The sequence below is a fragment of the Falco peregrinus genome, chromosome 1 (genome assembly GCF_023634155.1).
Source record: "Falco peregrinus isolate bFalPer1 chromosome 1, bFalPer1.pri, whole genome shotgun sequence".
Taxonomy (NCBI): Eukaryota; Metazoa; Chordata; class Aves; order Falconiformes; family Falconidae; genus Falco; species Falco peregrinus.
In genome coordinates this window covers 87,930,438-87,951,776 of record NC_073721.1, presented here as the reverse complement: position 1 = coordinate 87,951,776, position 21,339 = coordinate 87,930,438, and the positions used below count along the sequence as shown (strand labels likewise).

Below are 21,339 nucleotides of genomic sequence, written 5' to 3'. Positions count from 1 at the left end.
GTTGGGAAGTTGAAACAAGCAGGGAAAAGGCACTTGCCAAACATTTGGTGGAGTTGTGTGTGCGAACCTTTGTTTCCTGAATCCCAGCACAGTGTGTTAATCACACAACCATTCTCTTCCCACGCTTTTTATGTGAAATAAATACTTGCCTGAGAAATGTTTTCTTCGGATCATCACAAGTGGATGCTGGTAACTGCAAGTTGAAGCTAACAACTCCACTCCCGTGCTTTGTATTTTACTGCTGGCTGATTGTATTACAATGCAGAGTCCCCATCGTAATACATTTATTTGTCCACCATCAAGGATTTTGCCTGCACCAGGGCTTGTAGCCTTTCCTTTAAGGCCATTCTGTCATTTTGGAGTAGCTTCAGGCAGCTGACATTCAGATGTTGAATCTGACCAAGCAGCGTACCTCCTTTCTCTCACCTTCCCCAAAATAAAATGACCTTTAAGTGAGGTTCATGACATACTTAAATCTGTTTTAGTCCCCATTAAAAACAACACAAATCCAGAATTTTAAATCCAGTTTCTCTGAGCAGTGCTAGATGCCTGTTCAATAGCTTTCTCCCACACCCATTTCCCCAGCCCATCATTAAAATCTCAGACCCATGAAATAATTTGACCAATTATTTGAATTACTCAAACTTAACAGAATGGCTTAGGTACCTTTGAACCAGCTGCATTTATATGCCCTGAAATGTGACAGCAGCTGTATGTTGAACATCAAATGAATACAGGTCATGCCTGGGGTAACGGCATGACTGATTGGTGTGCCTGGCATGGCTGTGCATTTATCCTGATTAGTGCCATGGGACCTTTTAAGTTCTATATTAGCCATTGTTAAAGGACGCAATTAGGGTATGTTAGCTGTGCAACTTGATGCTGTCTTCAAATACTGATTTCTCTGTCAAGTGGGGCTTCCTCTTGTGACCTCTGACCTGCCAGTATTTTAAAAGCTTTGTAATCGATGGTGTTCTGTATTCTTTGTGGTGTGATTGATTTGGATTCCTTCATACTGAGCTTTGCCTGTTCTTCTCTTTTGTTTAGGAGGTCCTTCAGCAGCTGATTGTAATGAATTTACCAAATGTTTTAATGATTGGCAAAGATCCTCTTTCTGGTGAGTAGTTTATTGGGTTCTTCACCCCCCTCATCTGAAATGTTAAATAAAAATTGTATTTGTTTTCTTGTGTTAAATTAGAATAGAATCATAGAACTGTTTAGGTTTGAAAAGAACTTTAAGATCATCAAGTCCAACTGTTAACCTAGCACTGCCCAGTCCACTGCTAAACCATATCCTTAAGTGCCACATCTACACATCTATTAAACACCTCCAGGGATCTTGACTCAGGCATTGGAACAGGCTGCCCAGGGAAATGGTTGAGAACCCATTTGGTAAAGAAAGTTTTCCTAATATCCAATCTAAACCTCCCTTGAGGCCATTTCCTCTTGTCGTATTGCTTGTTACTGAGAAGAAGAGACTGACCCGCACCTTGCTACAGCCTCCTTTCAAGTAGTTGTAGAGAGTGATAAGGTCTCCCCCGAGTCTCCTTTTCTCCAGGCTAAACAGCCCCAGTTCCCTCAGCTGCTCCTCATGGGACCTGTGCTCCAGACCCTTCACCAGCCTCATTGCCCTTCCCTGGACACGCTCCAGCACCTCAGGGTCTGTCTTGCAGTGAGGGGCCAAACCTGGACACAGGATTTGAGATAGCCACACCAGTGCCCAGTACAGGGGGACAGTCACTGTCCTAGTCCTGCTGGCCACACTGTGTCTGATACAAGCCAGGATGCTGTTGGCCCTCTTGGCCGCCTGGGCACACTGCTGGCTTGTATTCAGCTGGCTGTTGACCAGCACCCCCAGGCCCTTTCCCACCAGGCAGCTCTTCAGCTGCTCTTCCCCCAGCCTGTAGCGCTGTGTGGGGCTGGTGTGACCCATGTGCAGGACCCGGCATGGAGCCTTGTGGAACCTCATACAACTGGCCTCATCCCATGGGTCCCACCTGTCCAGATCCCTCTGAAGAGCCGTCCTGCCCTCCACCAAGATGAACTTGCTGTCGTCTGCAGACTCACTGAGGGTGCACTCAATTCCCTCATCCAGATCATTGATAAAGATGCTAACCAGCACTGTCCCCAGTACTGAGGCCTGGGGAACACCGCTTGTGACCGGCCCCCAGCCAGGTGTAACTCCGCTCACCACCACTCCTTGGGCTCAGCCATCCAGCCAGTTTTTTACCCAGGGAAGAGTGCACCCATGCAAGCCGCGAGCAGCCAGTTTCTCCGGGGGAATGCTGTGGGAGATGGTGTCAGAGGCTTTCCTAAGGTCCAGGTAGACAATGTCCACAGCCTTTCCCCCATCCACTAAGCGGGTCACCTTGTCATAGAAGGGGATCAGGTTAGTCAAGCAGGACCTGCCTTTCATAACCCCATGCTGGCTGGGCCTGAACCCCGATTGTCCTGCACGTGCCACGTGATGGCACTCGGGCTGATCTGCTCCATAACCTTCCCTGGCACCCAAGTCAGGCTGACAGGCCTGTAGTTTCTCCGGATCCTCATTCCTGCCCTTCTTGTAGACTAGTGTCGGGTTGGCTAACCTCCTATCTGCAGGGACTTCCCTGGTTTGCCAGGGCTGCTGATAAATGATTGACAGTGTCTTGGTGAGAGCTTCTGCCAGCTCCCTCAGCACCTGGGGTGGATCCCATCTGGCCCCATAGACTTGTGTGTGTCTTAAGTGGTGTAACAGGTTACTGACCATCTCCCCTTGGGTTATGGGGGCTTCATTCTGTTCCCTGTCCCTGTCTTCCACCTCGAGGGGCTGGGTACCCTGAGAACTGGTCTTATATTAAAGACAGAGGCAAAGAAAGCATCAAGTACCTCAGCTTTTTCCTCATCCTTTGTCACTGTGTTTCCTCCTGCATCCAGTAGTGGATGGAGATTCTCTTTAGCCCTCCTTTTGTTGCTAATGTGTTTATACAAATACTTTTTTACTGTCTTTTATGGCAATAACCAGATTAACTTCTGTTTGCCTTTGCCCCTTCTGATTTTCTGCCTGCATATCCTCTTAACGTCCTTGTGGTCCTCCAGAGTTGCCTGCACCTTCTTCCAAATGTCACAAACTCTCCTTTTTTTCCCCAAGTTGCAGCCAGAGCTCTCTGTTCACCCAGACCAGTCCTCCCTGCTGGCTGTCTTTTGTCACACGGGGACAGCTTGCTCCTGTGTCTTTAAGGTTTCCTTCTTGAAGAATGTCCAGCCTTCCTGAGCTCCTTTACCCCTTCAGGGCTGCCTCCCAAGGAACTCTGCCAACCAGTCTCCTAACAGGCCAAATTACAAACATGTTTTTAACTATATGTGTTTGTAGCCAAACTACAAATAGTACCTCTGAGTCTCACAGTTCAATGTATCTAATATGTAACATCTATATTTACATACCTGTACATAGAAATATATCTGTGTGTTTGCATGTCACACACATGTCATAGTGATTTCTTAACAAAGCTAGAGCAGCAACTGTTTGCTGAAAGTCCTGTTTCTTCACTCCTTGCTGCAAGTGACCCAGGATGTAGTCTGCCATAGGTGAATCATTTGTCCTCCAGCTTTTCTGTCCTCTGTGCTTGTATGATCAGTTCAGGTGTACCAATATGTACATGCCAGAAGGCTATTGTAGAATTGCCCTAAAGTCCGAGGAAACTGTTGCAAATGAAGTGTGGTAAGAAAAATATGTGGAGAGAAAAGTACATATATGACAAATTGGAAAAACAGTGAGGAAGAGAATGGAAAAGGAGAAAAACATCTATCTGGCCTAGTTGTCTATGCAAGGACATCTGTCACATGAAGTATCACATCAAAAGTGACCTGGAAGCCAGTGAGCTCATGTCCAGAGTCCATTGTGTTTGGTGAGACAAAATTAAAGCTCTTTAGTCTGAAAACAAAGTTGATTTCTCCTTAGAACCACATTTCTGAAATGAAAGGTTTTGTTGCTGTGGTTTTTACTTTCTTTTCCATGCCCATTCTTTCTCTGCCTTAGTCCTATGCTAGTGCCAAGCACAATGTATTTGTTTTTACCAAAGAAGGAAAACTGGATGAACCCTGTCAGCAGTGATGGGGTAGTTGGCATCTGCAGGACAAACAAATGGTAGAAACCTTGGCTGAAGCTTTTATTTTGCTGCTCTTAGCAGCATTAGTGTGTATACATACAAAAAAGAATATTGACTTAAAAATGCTGGACCACTGAAGCTTATAGTCTTGGCGCTTCTGCAGTAACATCAAGCTGTGAGTAAGGCATGTACTTCAGCTGGCAGATTAAAATCTGCAATGCCAGTCTTAATTCTTCTGTACAGGCTACTGTCATGGGTGGAAAAGAAAATAGAAACAGAGGAGCTGTTGCTTTTCTTGGTCATATGGGGAATGGACAGAGCCTGGGCTGCTAGTGTCAAGAATGCTAGTGAATAGAGATGTCTGGGCCAACAAGGCAGTGTCTCTGCTGGCAAAGTGTCAATGGAAAAGGCTGGCTGGTTTCTTGTCATGGCCATTCCTGAGCGACAGCTGGCAGGAGGCTCATAATGCATTAACCATAGTGTTGGCTCCTGGGGAAGCTGTGCACTTGAAAACTGTCCTGTATTTAGCTATAATTGCCCATCATTGACCTGCTGGTTTTTTTTCAGTACCTTAGATCGATCTTTCTTAGAAGAAAGTACCTGATGTGTCTCTTGTAGGAAAGATATCGGTCCTCCATGTGTTCCTTTCTTCCAGCTTCTTTGCTTCGCTTTCTGACATCTTTTAAAATGTGGTGGTTTGGTTTTGTTTGTTTTTTGTGGTTTTTGTTTATTTTAAAAATGCAGTCTTCTAAAATTTGTATTTTATCCATTGCTGACTTTGCATTGGCATTATTCAGAACACAGGAAGAGATGATAAAGAATGCAAAAATGTAACTTCTCGATGTCTAAAACTAATGGTGTGGGTGTGTATAAAAAATAGGAAGTTCTGCTTAGCAATATTACACAATGGTCTTGAGAACCAGTCCAGGCTTAGACACTACAGAGGAAGGTGGTGACCAAAGACAGTGTTTCTAAGGGACAGGATTTCAAGAGCTCCTCATCTTGATCTTACCCTTCAGTAGATGGTCACTGGTAAGATGTGCTGAAGGAATGGTTAGAGAAGTGGAGAACTACAACTTCCTTCAGGAAGAGGAACCTGGCTGAGGGCTGATGGGAAGCTTGGAAAGAGGGAACAGGGAGGAGAAGGCTGTTGGAGAAGTTAGTAAAACCACTGCAAAAGGCTGAATGCAGGAATAGGCTGGAGTGAGCAGTGTGGGTGAGCGATGGCCAGGTGACTGTCAGGTTGATGTATTTGTTACTGAGTGTGTTGCAGGGGGAGGGGAAGGCAGGGGTGCTTGGGAGGGGAGAAAACAAGTGAAATGAGTGATTCTCTCTGTTAGTGAGAGAGCTAAAGGAGGGCTGCAGATAAGATAGAGATGTGAGGATAAAGCAGCACAGGAAGCAGTGCTTCTGGCACGAATACAGAGAAGCACCAGGGGAAACTCACAGAGAATCGAGGAGACTGGGGGTGACAGCAGTACGGAGGGAAGAAATGATGGAGACAGTTATTGTAAAAGTGTTGTAAAGCCACAGCAATGGTAGAGGAACAACCTCTTTCTGGATCCATTATCCAGTCCAGGACAGAGACTCAGAGAGTAGGAGGAGAATCCTGGAGGAGGTATCTGCAGAGACAGTGCTGGGGCGATGCAAGGAGTACTAGGAGCTGGAGAGTGAGGTGCAGGCGGTCTGCAGGGTTGGGGTGGGTCTGAGAGGCAGTGGTGAAATCCTAGTTTTGCCTTCTCTGCGCTGTAGGTAAGTTATCTGAATGAAAGGTTCCTCTTGACCAGAGCAAGAAAAATAGATCCCACAATCACATTCATGGAATGGGTAAGAGTGTGGCTTTGTACTGTTTGAGATGGGAAGGCTCCTGATGACTATTGATTCCATAGGTCCAAGACTAAAGAGCTGTTAGATCATTCAGTATGATTCACTGTGTAACAATTTCAGTGACTTACTCCTTGTAACGAGCCCATGTGATGTTTTGCTACACATTTTTCAGAGCTGTCTGTTCACCAGTGCTATCTGCAAATCTCACTTTTCCCTTCTAAAACACAGCCAAAAGTGTTGTTACGTGTGTTAAATTATGAACTGAACAGCTCTAAAGCTAAGAATGCTGTTCTTGCTATTTAGCTCTCATTTGGTACTCAACAGTTGGGACAGGGCTTCTGCAGCTCTGCTTTGAACATGAGGCTATCGGAAAAACAGAGCTGCCAGCAATAAAAATAAAAATGAAGTAGCAGTCGGGCTTTTGCATAGGAGAAGGCACATGTCTGCTGGGTTTAGGAATTTTACTTGCTTTCACGTCCTCTAAATTGTTTTGTTATAGGCTGTGGCAAATCTGTGCTTCAGTTCATTTGGCCATGGGCATAGAAGTTGCAAAAATATTTGTGAGAAGATGAAGGCTTTGACTTTTCTAAAATATAGGGAACTGAAAAGAAACTTGAAAGTTTAATTAAAGGATTTATAAAATTTTCCCGGGAATCTGACTTGCAGAACTATGCAGCTGATGTTGCAGGATTTGTTCTCTTCACTGCACTGTACAATAGACAGCTACTACTATTAAATTTCCTCTCTGTTTTTCTCTTCCTCTGTGTTTTTTCTTGCTGAACAGCTTTTTGAATTCATTACTGCACCACAAATCCCCCTGTGCTCTGTGTGAGAATCATCAGCATATTTATTATCTACACAGTCACTGTAATCACCTTTTATAATTACCTCTGGTTTTAGCATGCCTTATAAATGGCAACTCATTCATGTGCCCACACAAGGAATATCAGTACACAGTACTGGTCCTGAAACTCTTATTTAGAGACATTGTTTAATTCCTTAGTTTCCTAGACATGCTTAGTTTAACACAGCTAGTGAGTGTACTTGGAAACTGATGGCAGTTAATCCTTTGAAACAGTCATAGTTAATTGGGAGGGGGGGAATTTTAACTTTTTTCAGACCAAGAATGGAAATGAGGTTTTATTTGCCTGAAGTAGGCTCATTTCTGTCTCTTCAAAAAGCTTTGCTATTTAGATCCCCTTTTCAAATCACATGTTAAGTTTGTGAATGAGAGCCTGAAGTCCCTGCTAACAAGTGTCTATAGAAACTGTTTTATATCAAAATCATAAAAGATGTCTACTCTCAGTGGGGTATTTTTTCATGTCTGGTTTCCTTCCTTATCTTGTTTCACAATCCTCCAGAAGCACAAAGGTTCATAAAATGTAAAGTTAATAACAAAACACTGCCCCAGTAGTGTAAATCTAGCATTCAAGCTTTTCACACTCAGGATGTTGCGACAGTTGGGAAAAATGGCACTTGTGTTTCACCCCTTTCCACCTTCTCTGCACATCCACCAGCTGCCACGTGTAGCACTACACGTGCTGGCACGCCCTCTCCTCTGCTGGAGGAGCATCAAAGTAGAGATGTGCAGAAAGAAGTGGCAAAAGCTCAAGATTTCACATGCTTGGACTGTCTTGTTCCTGTTTTCTCTGACATCCTTCCTACCCCCCCTCTTTTTTTTTTTTTTTTTTCAATAATTTGTGGTCTTTGTACCTTGATCCTCCTTTTACTGTTGTTGTGTCTCCTAATCCCTCTGCCTGCCTTCTCCCTGAGTCCTGCCATCTGTTTCCCACCCACTGTCGCCCTGTGAGAGCAGAGGGGTCTCCTGGCTCTGACACAGGGAGGCTCCCAGGATGCACAGGTGGTGCTCGGGCTTTCCCTTCCTTTATTTTCCAGAAAACCTGCTGGCCCTCTCTCAGGGTTGGGAGCAGATGGTCTTTATTCAAATCCCCCAGGTGGCTGGCTCCCTTGCAGGCACAAATACATGGCCTGAGAGCATCTGCCCTGGAATTTTCAAAAAGATGTAAAAGAAAAGAGGGTGTGGGGTTTTTTTTTGAATGGGCACCTTTCTGTTTATGTGCTAGTTTCAATCCTGTCCATTTGTTTCCAGCTTGTAGGTACCTGTGTGAAAGGAGTTGCCCCAGACCTAAGTGTTTGCATTCTAGGTTGTAGGAGGACACTGTCTTGGTAAGGCTTGCTAATAGGCCTGGGTGGACCCAGCAGACTTTCTTCCCAACCGTCTAGGAAGGACTTGTGTCATCCCAATGTGCCAGCCTAGGGAAGCCTGCACATTCCTGCTTGTGCAGTTGCACCACCTCGCCATGTTAGCGCAAATCAAGGCTTTTGAGAAACGCTGCAGAATCATTCGCTGTTCAGGAGATGTGACTGAATTGGGAATAAAGATCGCTTGCTTTTGTTCAACATGCATTACAGGATAAATGCACTGTCCTGAGTGCAGAACTTAGCTGCTGTGCTGTGTAATAACTGTAGATGGGCTTCCAATTCACTTAGTAACCCTGGGCACTCCACCTAAACTTGTGGTATCTCAGCTTTCCTGGGGGATGAGATGAAAGGGGAGGGGGGGTAACTAATCCCTTCCTGGCTCATTCAGAGGTTTAATTGAAAACTCTCTCTAAAGCACTTTAGATGGATAGTGAGTTTTTTTTCATACTCATACCTTATTTCTTCTGAATATCTTCTGTAAATAATGTTATTCTATGAGGCTTTAAAATGTTACTCAGATCTAGCTTGAGTGTGAGTGATCTTGGAGTGTCTTAATGCCAACAAACTGCCTCCACCCCATGAGAAACAGCTTCTGAATGAAGCCCAAGGGATTGAACTCTAAGCAGTCATACGTGGTCTTCTGAAACACTTCTGTGGCTGACAAAGATCTGCCAAGTAGACCTTCCAGCCTTGAAAGTGTTTCTAGTGCATAGTATAATCTAATTTTCCTTATACGTGCATAGCGTGCCTGCAAGCATAAAATAATTTATTAAAAAAGAAATCTTGGAAAAATCCAGACAGCTAAGTTTTCTGTGAAAGCTGCCAGTAGGGAGAGCAGACTGCCAAATGTTGTGTTTAAAACAGTAGCAAGCTAATAATCTCACATTTACATTGAGTCTTTACATTTCTCACTCCTTTCTATAAACGTTGGCTTGGCCTTTGCTGCCCAAGGGGCTTGCTGTGTCTGCCTCCTCTTCGTGATGGGAGGGCTCCCGTGCGGACAAGGTCTCGGCATGGTATTTCCAGGCAGGGTCAGCCCTTGGTGGCAGAGCAGGGTTGACCTTGCTAAGGTTCTCTGCAGTATTAATACCTGTAGGTGTTTCACCTCACAGGGTCATGCAGCATCGCTGATGCCCATCTGTTATCTCGTGCAGAGAATAGCAAAGCCTCCCCTACTTTTGGTGCGGAGAGGCAGAGTATGGCCTGAATGGCTTAAGTAGCTTGCCTGTCTTGAGGATGGTGTAGATGCTCTCACTGATGGAAAGTAACCCTGATGTTTTCTAAATGAGTGATTTCAAGCCACTAGGCTCACCCTGAGGATAGTTGTGATGCTGTGGTGCGTGGATTGGGATATATGGTCAACAGGTGAAGGTGCCCAGAGTGTGCAAGGGTTAGAGTGCTTGTTTGGTGTCTACTCCTTCAGTCTGCCATAGAGAAGATGCTTTGCCCTTAGTAAGTTCGGAAGAATGAGACACACACGCGCACTGAAGTCACTTGCTCTCCATAACTTGGCAACTTAATCTTGTGTCCCACAGGCATGCTCTTTTTAAGCCCTGGTCTGAATCTCCTCTGAAGCTGATGCAGAATGAAACCCAGTGCTGAAACTCTAATGAGAACTCAGTTTCATGAAAAATTGTCTTCTGACCAAACTAAGTTTCTTCTTGGGCTAGTAGTGCCCTCAAAGGAACTGTTCATGAAGTAACAGATACTTTTTTGTTGTTGCTGACAGGTTTTTTTTTGACACTGTCTATGTTTAAGGTTGTGTTTTCAGAATCATACACAACAATCAGACTTTCACAGACTGAAATATTATTTGTATATTACATTGTAATTTTTCAGGAAAGAGCAAGCCATGGATTCTGCTAGATATGGAGAGAAGAGTAAGAATGATTGTATGACTTTCAAAAACAGTTTTAAAATATTCAGGGAAATAAACAATACTGTATTTACAGGGTGAAGTGTGAACTAGCATATTTTAAATATGTCTGTTTCTGCAGAAGGGAAGAATTCCTGCTTGCAAAATCTTAACAGTTAATAATGTGGGACTTTGATATTGAGAATTCCAGTGTTGATTCATACAGTATACTGGTAACTTCTGTAGGGCATTCTTGAAATATTTTAAAGATCAACATTCCTAAAAGTAGAAAAATTTTATAACAGGTAAGGTACATGCAAAGAGTGGTTTAGAGCATTTGTGTGCTCTAAAATCAGGAAATTGGAAAACAAGTTAGTTCCTAAGCTGCCTGCACGTGGCTGCACTGGCTTGCAAGGTTCTGGGAGTGGAAGTAACCCCAGTGGTAATATAGGTCAGTGTGCCTTTGTGTGTCTGGGGGGGCTGCAGCAGCTTAATTGATGAGTCAGTTTAACTCTGGTTCCCTGGCCTTGGGTCCTGTACATGCCTCTAACTTTGCCGGTGCAGCCTTACAAGGGCATGGTGTTGATGGAGGAACAGTTGCACTCAGAAATTGTCTGTCTATACAGTGATAGGAGCAATTGAACACCCAAGTGGGGTATAGAATGGAAGCGTTTATCCCACAGTTATACGCTCTGTGTCAGGAAGTATAGGGATGAGAGAAAACTGTACACGGCCTGTTTCTCTCTCCTCTTCTTCCCCCAGTGTGGATGAGGACAAGCTTTTCCATAATGATTTTTTTAAATTTCCATATTGAAGCTCCTTGCCTTCCATCTCCCTTTGTCTGACTTGGATACATGTAACTTTCTTTACTACCCAACAATGGTCATGATAGTTTTGTTGAAACAAGATCTGGGGTTGGCTGCTTTCTCTCTCCCAGCTTTAGGAGGCAGCCAGCAGGGCTGTTGGTCACAGCAGGATTCCCTGCAGTAACAACCTGCATGTGTCTCCTCCTCCCCACCGCTCCCCAAGCATATGGTTAGCTGCATATTCTCCCTTCTACATAACTCACTTTTTATTCCTCTTAGCACACGAGGTTTGTGCTTCAAAGTGTGAACAGGCTTTGATGCAGAACAGAGGCAGAAATTATTTGCGAAAACATTTCTTGGAGATAATTTATGTGCATGGAATGGCATTCAGCTTTGGGAAGTCTGAGTGGCAACTATTTAACAGACAGACAATTTAGGATAAGTTCTTTTTTTGAGACTAACCCTTCTTCGCTTCTGCCTAGGGTGTTTTTGTTTTGGTGGGGGTTTTTTTTGGAGGTGGTGGTGGCTTGGTGGGCTTTTTTGCACCCTCGTCAATCACAAAACAAAGGACAAGCATTAGGCATATGTGTTGAACTATTTTGAGGATTTTCCCCCCCTTGCATTGATCAGACAATGTGGGTGAGGATAACACGTAGAGGAAAAAAAGGTCTTACTGGATTTTATAATGGACACATATATATTGTTCAGGCACTTATTCAAAGGTCTTCTCTTTCCAGGAGAATGTTTTGAAAAAGATCACTTGCAAGCATGCAATTTGTTGTAAATATGTACTGATTCCTTTTTTTCCTCTCTAGGTAAAAGTATGGATGAAATCAAGAAGCTGCTGTTGTTGGTTCTGGGATGTGCCGTACAGGTGATCATTCATTAAGGCTTGAAAAATAAGATTTTTTTTGAATCTCTTACTTTTTTCTGGACTGAGAAAATCCATCCAAAGATCAGTGCTGTATGAACAGATCTCCAGCTCAAGACAGCTTGTGAGCTGAAGTTGTGAGAAGACACAATAGGTGAATGAAAGAAATGCAGGGGAAAGGAAGCACACTTTATGATAGCAGTAGCCTCAATTTGTTGCCAGTGTGTAATCAGGCACGGATATGTGTTCTTGCAGCTAAGTAGTCTACTTTTGATAACAAAGTGGGAAGAGATAAGCTTTAAACAGCGTTCTTGATACCAATACTGTTGTTAGTTTTCTTACCATTTTAAAATACGGAGTGGAACAGTACATATTAATGATAAACAAATAGATAATCCAACAGTCTAAACATTTGTTTAATGAATCCTGATTTTATTTGCATAGTCTTTTGATTGAATATTATGTGTAGAAAATCCAAAATTAATATATACTTTGTATATTCATGTGGGGATTTTTATGGGGCATTTGTTAAAATAAATGGACAGGCAATCTATATGGGAAACTCCCCAGAAATGCACAACTGTTACTGGATAAAGAAATCAGTGTTCTGCTCACCAAACTCTGTGGGTGATAAACAATAGACGTGTTGCAGGCTAGCCTTTGCTTATAATTGACCTTGTTTGTAGGTCTGTCTAGTGTTTTTGTCATGCCTTAGGACACTTACCCTGCTCAGCTATGTCAAGTCAATTATGTCAGGGTAAAGCTGTCTACATATGGCTGCTCTGAACTGTCTCAGTGTTGCATTGCAGCACAAAGAATAAAGGTCTAATTTGGCAAGCTGCGGTGCATCCTCAGTCCCCGTTTATGGGTCTGAGGTTCTCCCTACTGGAAGGGATGGTTGAGACTCGGAACCAGGCGCAAAAGTATACTAGAATGGATTTAAAAAGTAGCGTGTAACTTCTCCGCAATGCAGAGTTGTTACAAGAAGGCAGTAATGTTGGTAGTGTACAATCACAGATATACAAATAGCAGATGTCTGTCTCTTCTAAAACCTTAAGTAAAAGATTTACTAAAATCTGTTTGTCTGAAATGTCACTCATTTCTATCCAAAATGTTTCTCAACCCCATTTTTCATCTAAAGCACATGTTGATTTAGTCTAACAAGCAACATTATGCATTGATGTGGCTAGTATCTGAAGTGATGCATTTCTCTTCATTGCCAAAACCAAGCAAAATGCAAACAGCAAAGCAGACAGGTTAAATGATACAATGTAAATGTAGGTTTATGTTTGTGCAGCTCTATTAATGAAGCTGTGATGATTTTCTCCGGCTGTTGCCCCACCTCTTGATCTCATTGCATGTTGAACTTGTTTTTAGAGAGCAAAACCAGCCATTTAACTTAGCCTTAATTTTAATGACTGTAAAAGGTTTAAATAATTTAATGCGTAGTTTGGTTCATGCTCCATATGGAGCAATGAAGTATTATACCTTCTAGCATGACAGAGTGTAGATCTCAAACATTTTGTTGTTAGCAATGTGTAGATATTTTTTTTATTTAAGTGAAAAATGGTGCAGTAGGTTTTAGGATGGGTAGCACTGTTTCAGGTTGTCTTTTTTCTTTTAACAGTGTGAAAGAAAAGAAGAGTTTATTGAAAGAATAAAACAACTGGATATTGAAACCCAAGCTGCCATTGTATCACACATTCAGGAGGTGGGACTCTCAGTATTGTCCGTTTTGACTTTTTACCTCTCCCTTCCTTGATGTAACAGGGTTGTGGTTTTTTGCTGTGAAATATTAATGCTTGGAATTTCTTAATGGATTAATGAATTTCACAAAAAAAAAAAAAAAGATGGAATATGTTACTGCAATCAAATTATAAGATGAAAATGATAGGCATTTGGAACATTACTTGGCTCAGTTGGCATTTTAAAGAGATGCAGTGGTAAATGCCTTGCTTGCCAGTTACAGGCTATTTAGAAGGAATTGTTGTAAGGATATATGCATAATATTTCCAAAAAGCACGTATAGCTTAGAAGCTGCAGTGTCCCCTGTAGCAATGGTGTAAGCACTTAGTCCCCGAGTCCTGTGGTAGGTGAAACATGGGTTCCCCAGTGGCTTGCTTCAGACAGTGGCCTCTGAGCTCAGATGGTCTTGAAGAGTGTACTCTGCCGCTACAATTGGGCGTATAGTCTGGTTTTAAAGAGAAGTTTGTTTCAATGACAAGTATTCTTGGATTTCTAAGGCTTCTGCAGAAGGAGCCAGCTTGCTTTGGCGACCCGAAGGAGAGCTGTATTGAAACAGCCCCTGCTGGATGTGCCTGGCCGGGAGCAGGCACTGGCTGTGGCTGATAGTCAGTGTGTACAGGTGTAGAAAGCCCAGTACATTCTGATTTGAGAAACAAATAGTGAAAGTCTTAAGACAGGAACTTCTTTCTTAACACTTTAAAAAAATAGTTCTGGTTTAAAAATAAATAATTTGTGATGAATTAAGCACATGGTTATGACAAGAGCGGGGACAACAGTCTCTAACTTAGCTTGAGAGACTTGCCTGACATTTCTGCTAAATGATTCAGAGGAAATCGGTTTGGGTATGATGGCTGTTGAAAGGTACACTGCTAGCAGCAACCAGACAAAGGCAGCTCCTCCCAGCTGTATCAGCTGCAAATTGCAAATTCATGGAAAGCAGGGCTTCTTCTCAGTGAGACACCAGCCTAACTGTTCAGTGTGGTCTCGGTCCCTTCAGATCGCTGTGGTGACCACCTCAGTGCTTGCAGTAAGACAGTTGCATACTTCTGATATGCAAGTACATGTGCTATTGATCACAGTAGGTATCTGATAATTTTTTAATTATTATTTATTTTAATTATTAATTATTAAAAGCCTTAATTATAAATAGAAAAAATTCTGGGTAATGTTATGTTAAGGTAGTTGTGTTTGTTTTTTACAACCTGTTTTTAGTGAAATGTGATATGTTTTTTAATCGATCAGTAGAAGAACCTGGAGGATGCAGTGTATACGGCGAACAAATTCACAAATCAACCAGTAGAAAGACATCTTTTTTTGTTCCTGTCCCTAGGTAACTCACAACCAGGAGAATGTCTTCGACTTGCAGTGGCTGGAGCTCCCAGATATGGCCCCAGAAGAACTAGAGTCTCTCTCCAGGAATATGGTTTTCCACCTCAAGAGGCTCATTGATGAGAGAGATGAATGCACAGAAGTACAATGACTTCTCTCTCCCATTTAGAGTTGATGTGAAGCAGCAGATGCAGGCTCCATTCCTTCTCTTGTGTCATGTCTGTGCACTGGGTTTCTATTTCTTCTGTGCCTTTCTACTACACCTCTGAAAATCTGTAGAAAGATTTTTCACTCTTGATTCTTGCATAAATACTAAGGTGTGGTGAAATGAGTGGTACAGAGGAGTGGAGTGGTCTCTGCACTTTGTGGAGAGAGTAAAATATTTGAAGTTGCAACTGTGTCTTGAGATTGTTGTCTCTGCGTGTCTGCTCAGTCATTTGTCTTTGAGTGGCTGCTTGCCTGTCTCTTCATTGTATCTACCATCATGGGTTTCAGTGTCTTCTCTAGTTTTTTTCTGTGTGAAGACAGCCCTATCTGTTGCTGACTCATACATTTCCTTCCCTTCAGATTTCTGGAGGAGGCTTCTCCCCTTCTTCAACCTGTTAATTTTCTGTCATGCTTTTGACTATAATTGCATTAATTAAAACTGCTACTTACTATAGGTTTGTTATGAATTCTCCAAGCAAAACAGGCTGCTTATTTTTAGCATTGGAAGGGGAATATTTTAGTGGTCTGAGCGTAGTGGAGATTGCTTTTCTCCTCTGTATAACCTTCCCACCTGGTATCACTTGAACTTTGTATAATGCCAGGCTAATAATTTTCTACATTTATAAATAATTTTTAGATACTTGAAAAACAATGTATAGTTATACTGTTTGTCTCTTGACACTACATACTTCCCTGTATTTCTAGGTCATTGTAGATCTCACTCAAGAGAGAGATTATCTGCAGTCTCAGCAACCACTAAGTCCTCTGAAAGCACCAAGTCCAGATTCTTCACCAAACCCAGCCAGCCCTCTTTCTAATGAAGACAAGCAGCACCTTGCAGTTGAGCTGGCAGACACAAAAGCTAAATTGAGAAGAATCCGTCAGGAGCTGTGAGTCATGAGTGATTTATGCTTCTAGAGAGACTTGTATATTAAGTCTTGTGCATCCTGAAAATACAGGTGCTTGTTGGCTTTGGTACGCTGGCCTCTATGGGAGCTCTCAGAATCACATCTTTTAGAAATTTTTTTTATTGATGAGAGTAGGAAGCTTTCTTCTTTCTTAAGACACATTGTATCTTTAAATACAGAGTGATGGCTACTTCCATTTTTCTTTTTGCATCTTATCTCTCTCTTCTGCTCTTCAAAATGTCAACTGCTAGCTGCACTTCTTAATTATTAGTGGAAATTCCAGAGGCCAGTGAAGCTAGCTATGACAGCAGTAGCAGCAATGAGATTTAAACAGAGGTACTTAGTATAAAAACAGAGTTGCAAGCTCAGAACCCTGATAAAGGTTCATCAGAAAAAACCTCTTGCTTTTATGAAGCTGTCATGACAAAGAGGCTTTATGTTCAAAATTTGATAGGAAGTTTCTGTCTTCCTTTCCAGATTTCTAGTAGAGTCCATATAATCAGTATTGTTTGTGTGTGTGTAATTACTAAGATTTTTCTACCTTTTCAGGGAAGAGAAGTCTGAACAGCTTGTAGATTCTAAACATGAAGTTGAGCAGCTCACTCTAGAGCTGCAAAAAATAAAACAAGAGGTAAGATGGGCTCATTTTACTGTGACAGTCTTCCCTATTTAAAAAAGCTTCTTTCCGTGTGAGGCTAAAAATGCAAGTATGTCTGTGTTTTAATGAGGAAATCGAGTTACTCCAGCAACCTGTTTGATTATGGCTATGCAATGCTAACACTTTCAGCTTAACTGGTGAGAGCAGTCTCATCTTGGGCTGCAAATAGCCTAGTAATGCCTGAAGCATATGCAGCATGAGGCATTAGAAATGTCAGGGTGCCAACAGGCTGAACAACCTCTCTGCCACAGAGAGAATTTACTGGCTAGTGGAAGAATTCTCTTCCCCCTGAACTAGGGGAATGGTATTTGCCTATGTTTAAAAGAAGTAAGTATATAAATAAAAATAAAATTTAAAGAACCTGCTTTAAAGTATTAACTTAAGATTTTTCTCCCTGCTTATTCCTCACTTCTCACAGAATATCCACCTGGCCTCAGATGCTCGTTCTGCTCGAGCATACAGAGATGAGCTCGACTCGCTGAGAGAGAGGGCAAACCGTGTGGAGAGACTTGAGATGGAACTTGTTCGTTGCAAAGAAAAACTTCATGATGTAGATTTTTACAAAGCTCGCATGGAGGCAAGTGAAAATTGGGAGAATAATTTGCTGAGCAATCCTTAATGTTTGGCTTTTGTTGTGTTACCAGTTCATGTGTCATTTGTCATTGAGCTGACTGTAGCAAAACATCAGAGCAAGTAGAAATTTCATAATGTGTGTTATAGTCGTTGATTTAGCAACATTAAAACTTATTTCAGGGGCAAGAAGGACTTGCTAAACTAAGTAGTTTAGCTAAACTATTACTAATAAATAATACCCATTAGTTTTAATACACTCTGCTTAGGTCAGCATTATGTGGCTAAACAGGACAGACCTTTCTAGATGCCTCTTGTAGAGAATCCAGACCTTTAGTCTAGCCTTGAAAATTTACTCTTAGGTAAAATCCCTGTGTTTCAGAGTTGTTCCTTTGACCAGCATTTTAAATATCATATATAAATTAGCTGAATTAATGTCTGGGTGTTTTTCCTTAGGCATTTGTAGCAAATGCAACAAAGGCTGGGCATTTTTAAGCATGACCTTAGATGACAAATGTAAGCCACCCCTTTTTGCAGCTGTTGCTTGTAGTAGAAAGGAGATAAAATTTGCATCTTCCCTAGTGCCCTGTGTAAGGTATGTCAATGAGAGACTTATAGCTTTGTTCCAGCACTAATGCTAGTTACTCAGCTTAGTCACCCGCAGCTATGCCCATCCTGGAATTATTAATTAACTCAGGTTGGAATGAACCCTGGTGATCATCTAGACAAACTCATTGCTCACAGTATGGCTGACCTTAAATTTAGGTCAGACTACCCTAATGTTTGGTTCTTTCAGTTCTTTGAGCAGTTCTCACCTAAACTCTTGCCAATCCACATATGTAACACTTCAAGTGAAGTCTCAGGACTTGCTGAACACACAAAGGTTCAATAATTGACACCCTCACTATTAAATAAAATCCAGGTCTGAGGTAGAAGAGCGGTGTTGAAACTCGCATTTGCCAGGCCTCTGGCTGAGAACACAGACCTTATTTCTGCTCTATAAACTCTTTGTAGGTGATTTTTTTTTCCCTCTCTGACCTAAGGGGCCAGCTAGCTGCTGCTTCTTATGAATAGGTTCACTAAAATGGGTGGATATTAAATGTAGTAATAGACCACAAAAGCCTATCTCCCTGCTCAGTAATTCCAAGTTTACATTAGGAAGTATGAAGCTCTGGCTGTCTCTATTATCCTCCCTCAAGCGGGCAAATCAGTCGTGCATTAACATGGCACACTAGCCATCAGCATGGCATCCTGGTATTTCCCTTTTGGCTGTGCACTGGAGTAGCTTACCTGCTGCTCAGATGGTTTAGTTGGAGCTAGGAAAGGAGTTTTTTAGTCTTGTCTTCATCTGAGATCGAGGGAGTAGTTATTTCTGTTCTTGAGTTCTCAGCCTCCTTGCTTGTCCTAGAGCCAGCAGTTTCCTGCTCTGATGCCTGTGTTCTAATCTTGCTCAACATACCATTCAGTAAAGAAACCTCCACTTCAGTTTCAAATTTGTTCCAACTTCCCTTACTCCCTTTTCTACCCTGTCAGTTTTTGGTGAAAATATTGAATGTCAGAGATGAGTGCTGGCTCTCCAAGGACACCTCCCTGAAATACAATAGTGAGACAAAGAATATTTCCCATCAATACAGCACTTTGCTAATTCTGGCTACAGTGTGGCCTCTAGTAAAAGTTGCCGCTGCTGTAGGGGCTGAGCTCTTCTAACGTGCGGCAGGCACAGCTGTCTGCAGGCTGCTTTGTGGTCTAGAATAGCCAGAGGGTTTCACATTCTCACCACTCCCTCTTCCATCACTGATCAGTCTTGGCACAGCCATAGACTGCCAGTGTTGAGCAGTGGCAGCATCAGGCAAGCTCCACTGGTTTTGTGCTGATACAGTCAGAGGATTCCACAGGGCACTCTTCTGTATTTTTTTTAAGGTCATGAGTAGCACAAAGGCTGTGCATGGTAGCCAACTTGCCATGGTCCCTCAGTTTTCTGTCTTTGTCTGAAGTCCTCCACCCCTCCGAAAGAAGAGTTAATGGCTGGAGTCAGTTCAGTGACTGCTCAGTTTCCTCCCACTCCCTCAAAAAAACTGGTTTACCAATCCCAAGCTGCAAAATTTGTGCAGGAATGTAGCGTGGTAGAGATTTTTACCACTAGATGGTACACTGCTGATTCATCTCATGGCATTTACTGGTTGCAGCTGGCTTTCTAAGCTCTAAAACAAATCTTAGGGAGGCGCAGCAGTGAAAATGTGTGTAAAATACAGCATAAGCTACTCCTCTTCTATGGTAATGTGATGTCTTAAAGCTCATAGGGTCTTGACAGGGTTGTTAATAAGCAGTGTCAAATCGTTAAGTGGGAAGAAAAAGTGGATTTACCGTTGTGCATCAATGCAAAAAGCTATTAATGAGCATTTAAAAATCTTTTCTTTCTTTTAGTTCATATACATGTTTGGTAGTTTGAACGAAAAATATGGAATGTACTCTGTGTATGATACTGTAACGAGCTTTAGGAATTGCATACAAGCTTACAAGTAGTTTCTGAAAGCACACAACACAAACCAGCAGTGGTGGTAGGAAGAGATTTAAGGAGCTATTGCAGAAGGATTGCAAAAGGAACAAGTCTTTCTCTAGTGAGCATAACATGTTTAGGCATGTGTGTTTTCCTTTTCTGTATGTCTTGACAAAGTTGTTCAGAAATGTCATTTTGGTTTGACCATTCTTCAAGGAACATGGAGATCAATATGCTCTGGAGACCTTACTCCTGGGGTGGCTTAGTGACATTGTAACTGTGAATGCGGGGGAGCATGCTTAATGCAGGGCTTCCTCTAAGGAGGTGCTTCTCTCCGATGTGAAGCTTCCCTCCAGCATTCCTCTCCATTGAACCTTGCACTGCTGCAGCAGATAAGATTATTTTCTGAGGCCAGGGAGTCCGCTTTGCCGCCTCTTCCTCCTGAATGCAATCATGTTTCCATGCGGGATGATAGGAGGAATTTCTGTGAACGTTTTCATCTCACATTTATATGTTTTCATATAGTTGTCCAAGGCAATGTTTGATTGTCACAAGATGATTACTGTGTCATGGCTCAGTAGAGGCAACTCCTGAACTGCCAGAAAGGAGGGGTTTGAACTCTAATAACTAGGTCTGGATGGTGTGCAAATTCTCTAGTTTCAGATTTAAACAATCTCATTGCTACCTTAGTTTCTAAAAACGTTTTCCAGTAGCAGCACACCCCGATTGCGCAACTGCCTACCCTCAGAGGCAATTGTGAGCATGTGAGTACACAATGCACATTCTGAAAGCTATTTCGAATCACAGTGATCCAGGATCAAACAACAATATATAATTTATGTTAGAAATTACAAAAGCAGGATTTATATATGTTAGATATTAAATCATCACAATTTAAGTGATATAAAATGAAGAGGGGTTTAATCCCTTGCCTAGTAAATTCAGTGTATTTAAAAAAAGTAATGAATCGACAGCCAACTATTTTTGCTGTTGATTTAAAAATAAACTCAAAGTTACAAAGTAATGTTGATAGGTTTGTTAGTTAAGAAAAAATAAACCTTAATCCCAGTGGAAGCACCGGCATCACATGACCGCCTGGGTCTCAGAAGTGTGATTTGTAGCCAGACACATTTTTAGGTCAACTATGTTATCCCAGCAACTTCTGTGAGATGTTGGTGCTGACATTAGTTAGGACAGTTTTACCTTCCAGGCTTTGAGATGTAGCTCTACAAAGCTCTCATGGAGTAATTATTTAAATTATACAAACTTTTCAATATTAAGACAACCTCAGATCATGGATACACCAGTGAGCAACATTGACCTCACCATTGCAGGCAATTCCACCAGGTTATTAATTTAAGATTTCATCAGAACTGCTTTGAACTGACATGTCTGCCCCTCCTGGGCACTCTATGGAAAGTGCTTCAGTCTTCCATGTATTGCAGCTCCCAGGGATGTGTGGTTTGCTCCTGGATATGTGTATGTACTTGGCGCGCATAACTTGACTCTTCATGAAACACTGAAGTAACTAGTTCCTGCTTGGTAGGCAGTTTTGGGAATAGTTCTGACACCGTGTTTTTGAGGTCAGACACCACCTTTTTAAGGCTGTGGTCCAGATTGAGCGTGATGATCTAGCAAAGTAAACTCTTGTTATGTTGCTGTTTCATTACAGGTATTCTGGCAGCTTACATGACACCCAGCACATTTTATGTCATATATTTCCTCTGGTCTGCCATCTGGTTAGTGTCAGCCTT

General features: G+C 42.2%; 1 protein-coding gene across 2 annotated transcripts in view; it reads left to right on the top strand.

Annotated features, from left to right (window-relative positions):
- Positions 1-21,339, top strand: part of CCDC88C (coiled-coil domain containing 88C) — a 102,121-nt gene that overhangs the window by 39,688 nt on the left and 41,094 nt on the right. For both annotated transcript variants that reach the window (XM_055802407.1, XM_055802416.1), the window contains exons 4-10: positions 1,048-1,117; positions 11,615-11,673; positions 13,298-13,381; positions 14,747-14,887; positions 15,658-15,842; positions 16,410-16,491; positions 16,937-17,095. In XM_055802407.1, coding sequence (XP_055658382.1) covers positions 1,048-1,117; positions 11,615-11,673; positions 13,298-13,381; positions 14,747-14,887; positions 15,658-15,842; positions 16,410-16,491; positions 16,937-17,095 — 780 coding nt within the window. The remainder of the gene's footprint in view (positions 1-1,047; positions 1,118-11,614; positions 11,674-13,297; positions 13,382-14,746; positions 14,888-15,657; positions 15,843-16,409; positions 16,492-16,936; positions 17,096-21,339) is intronic.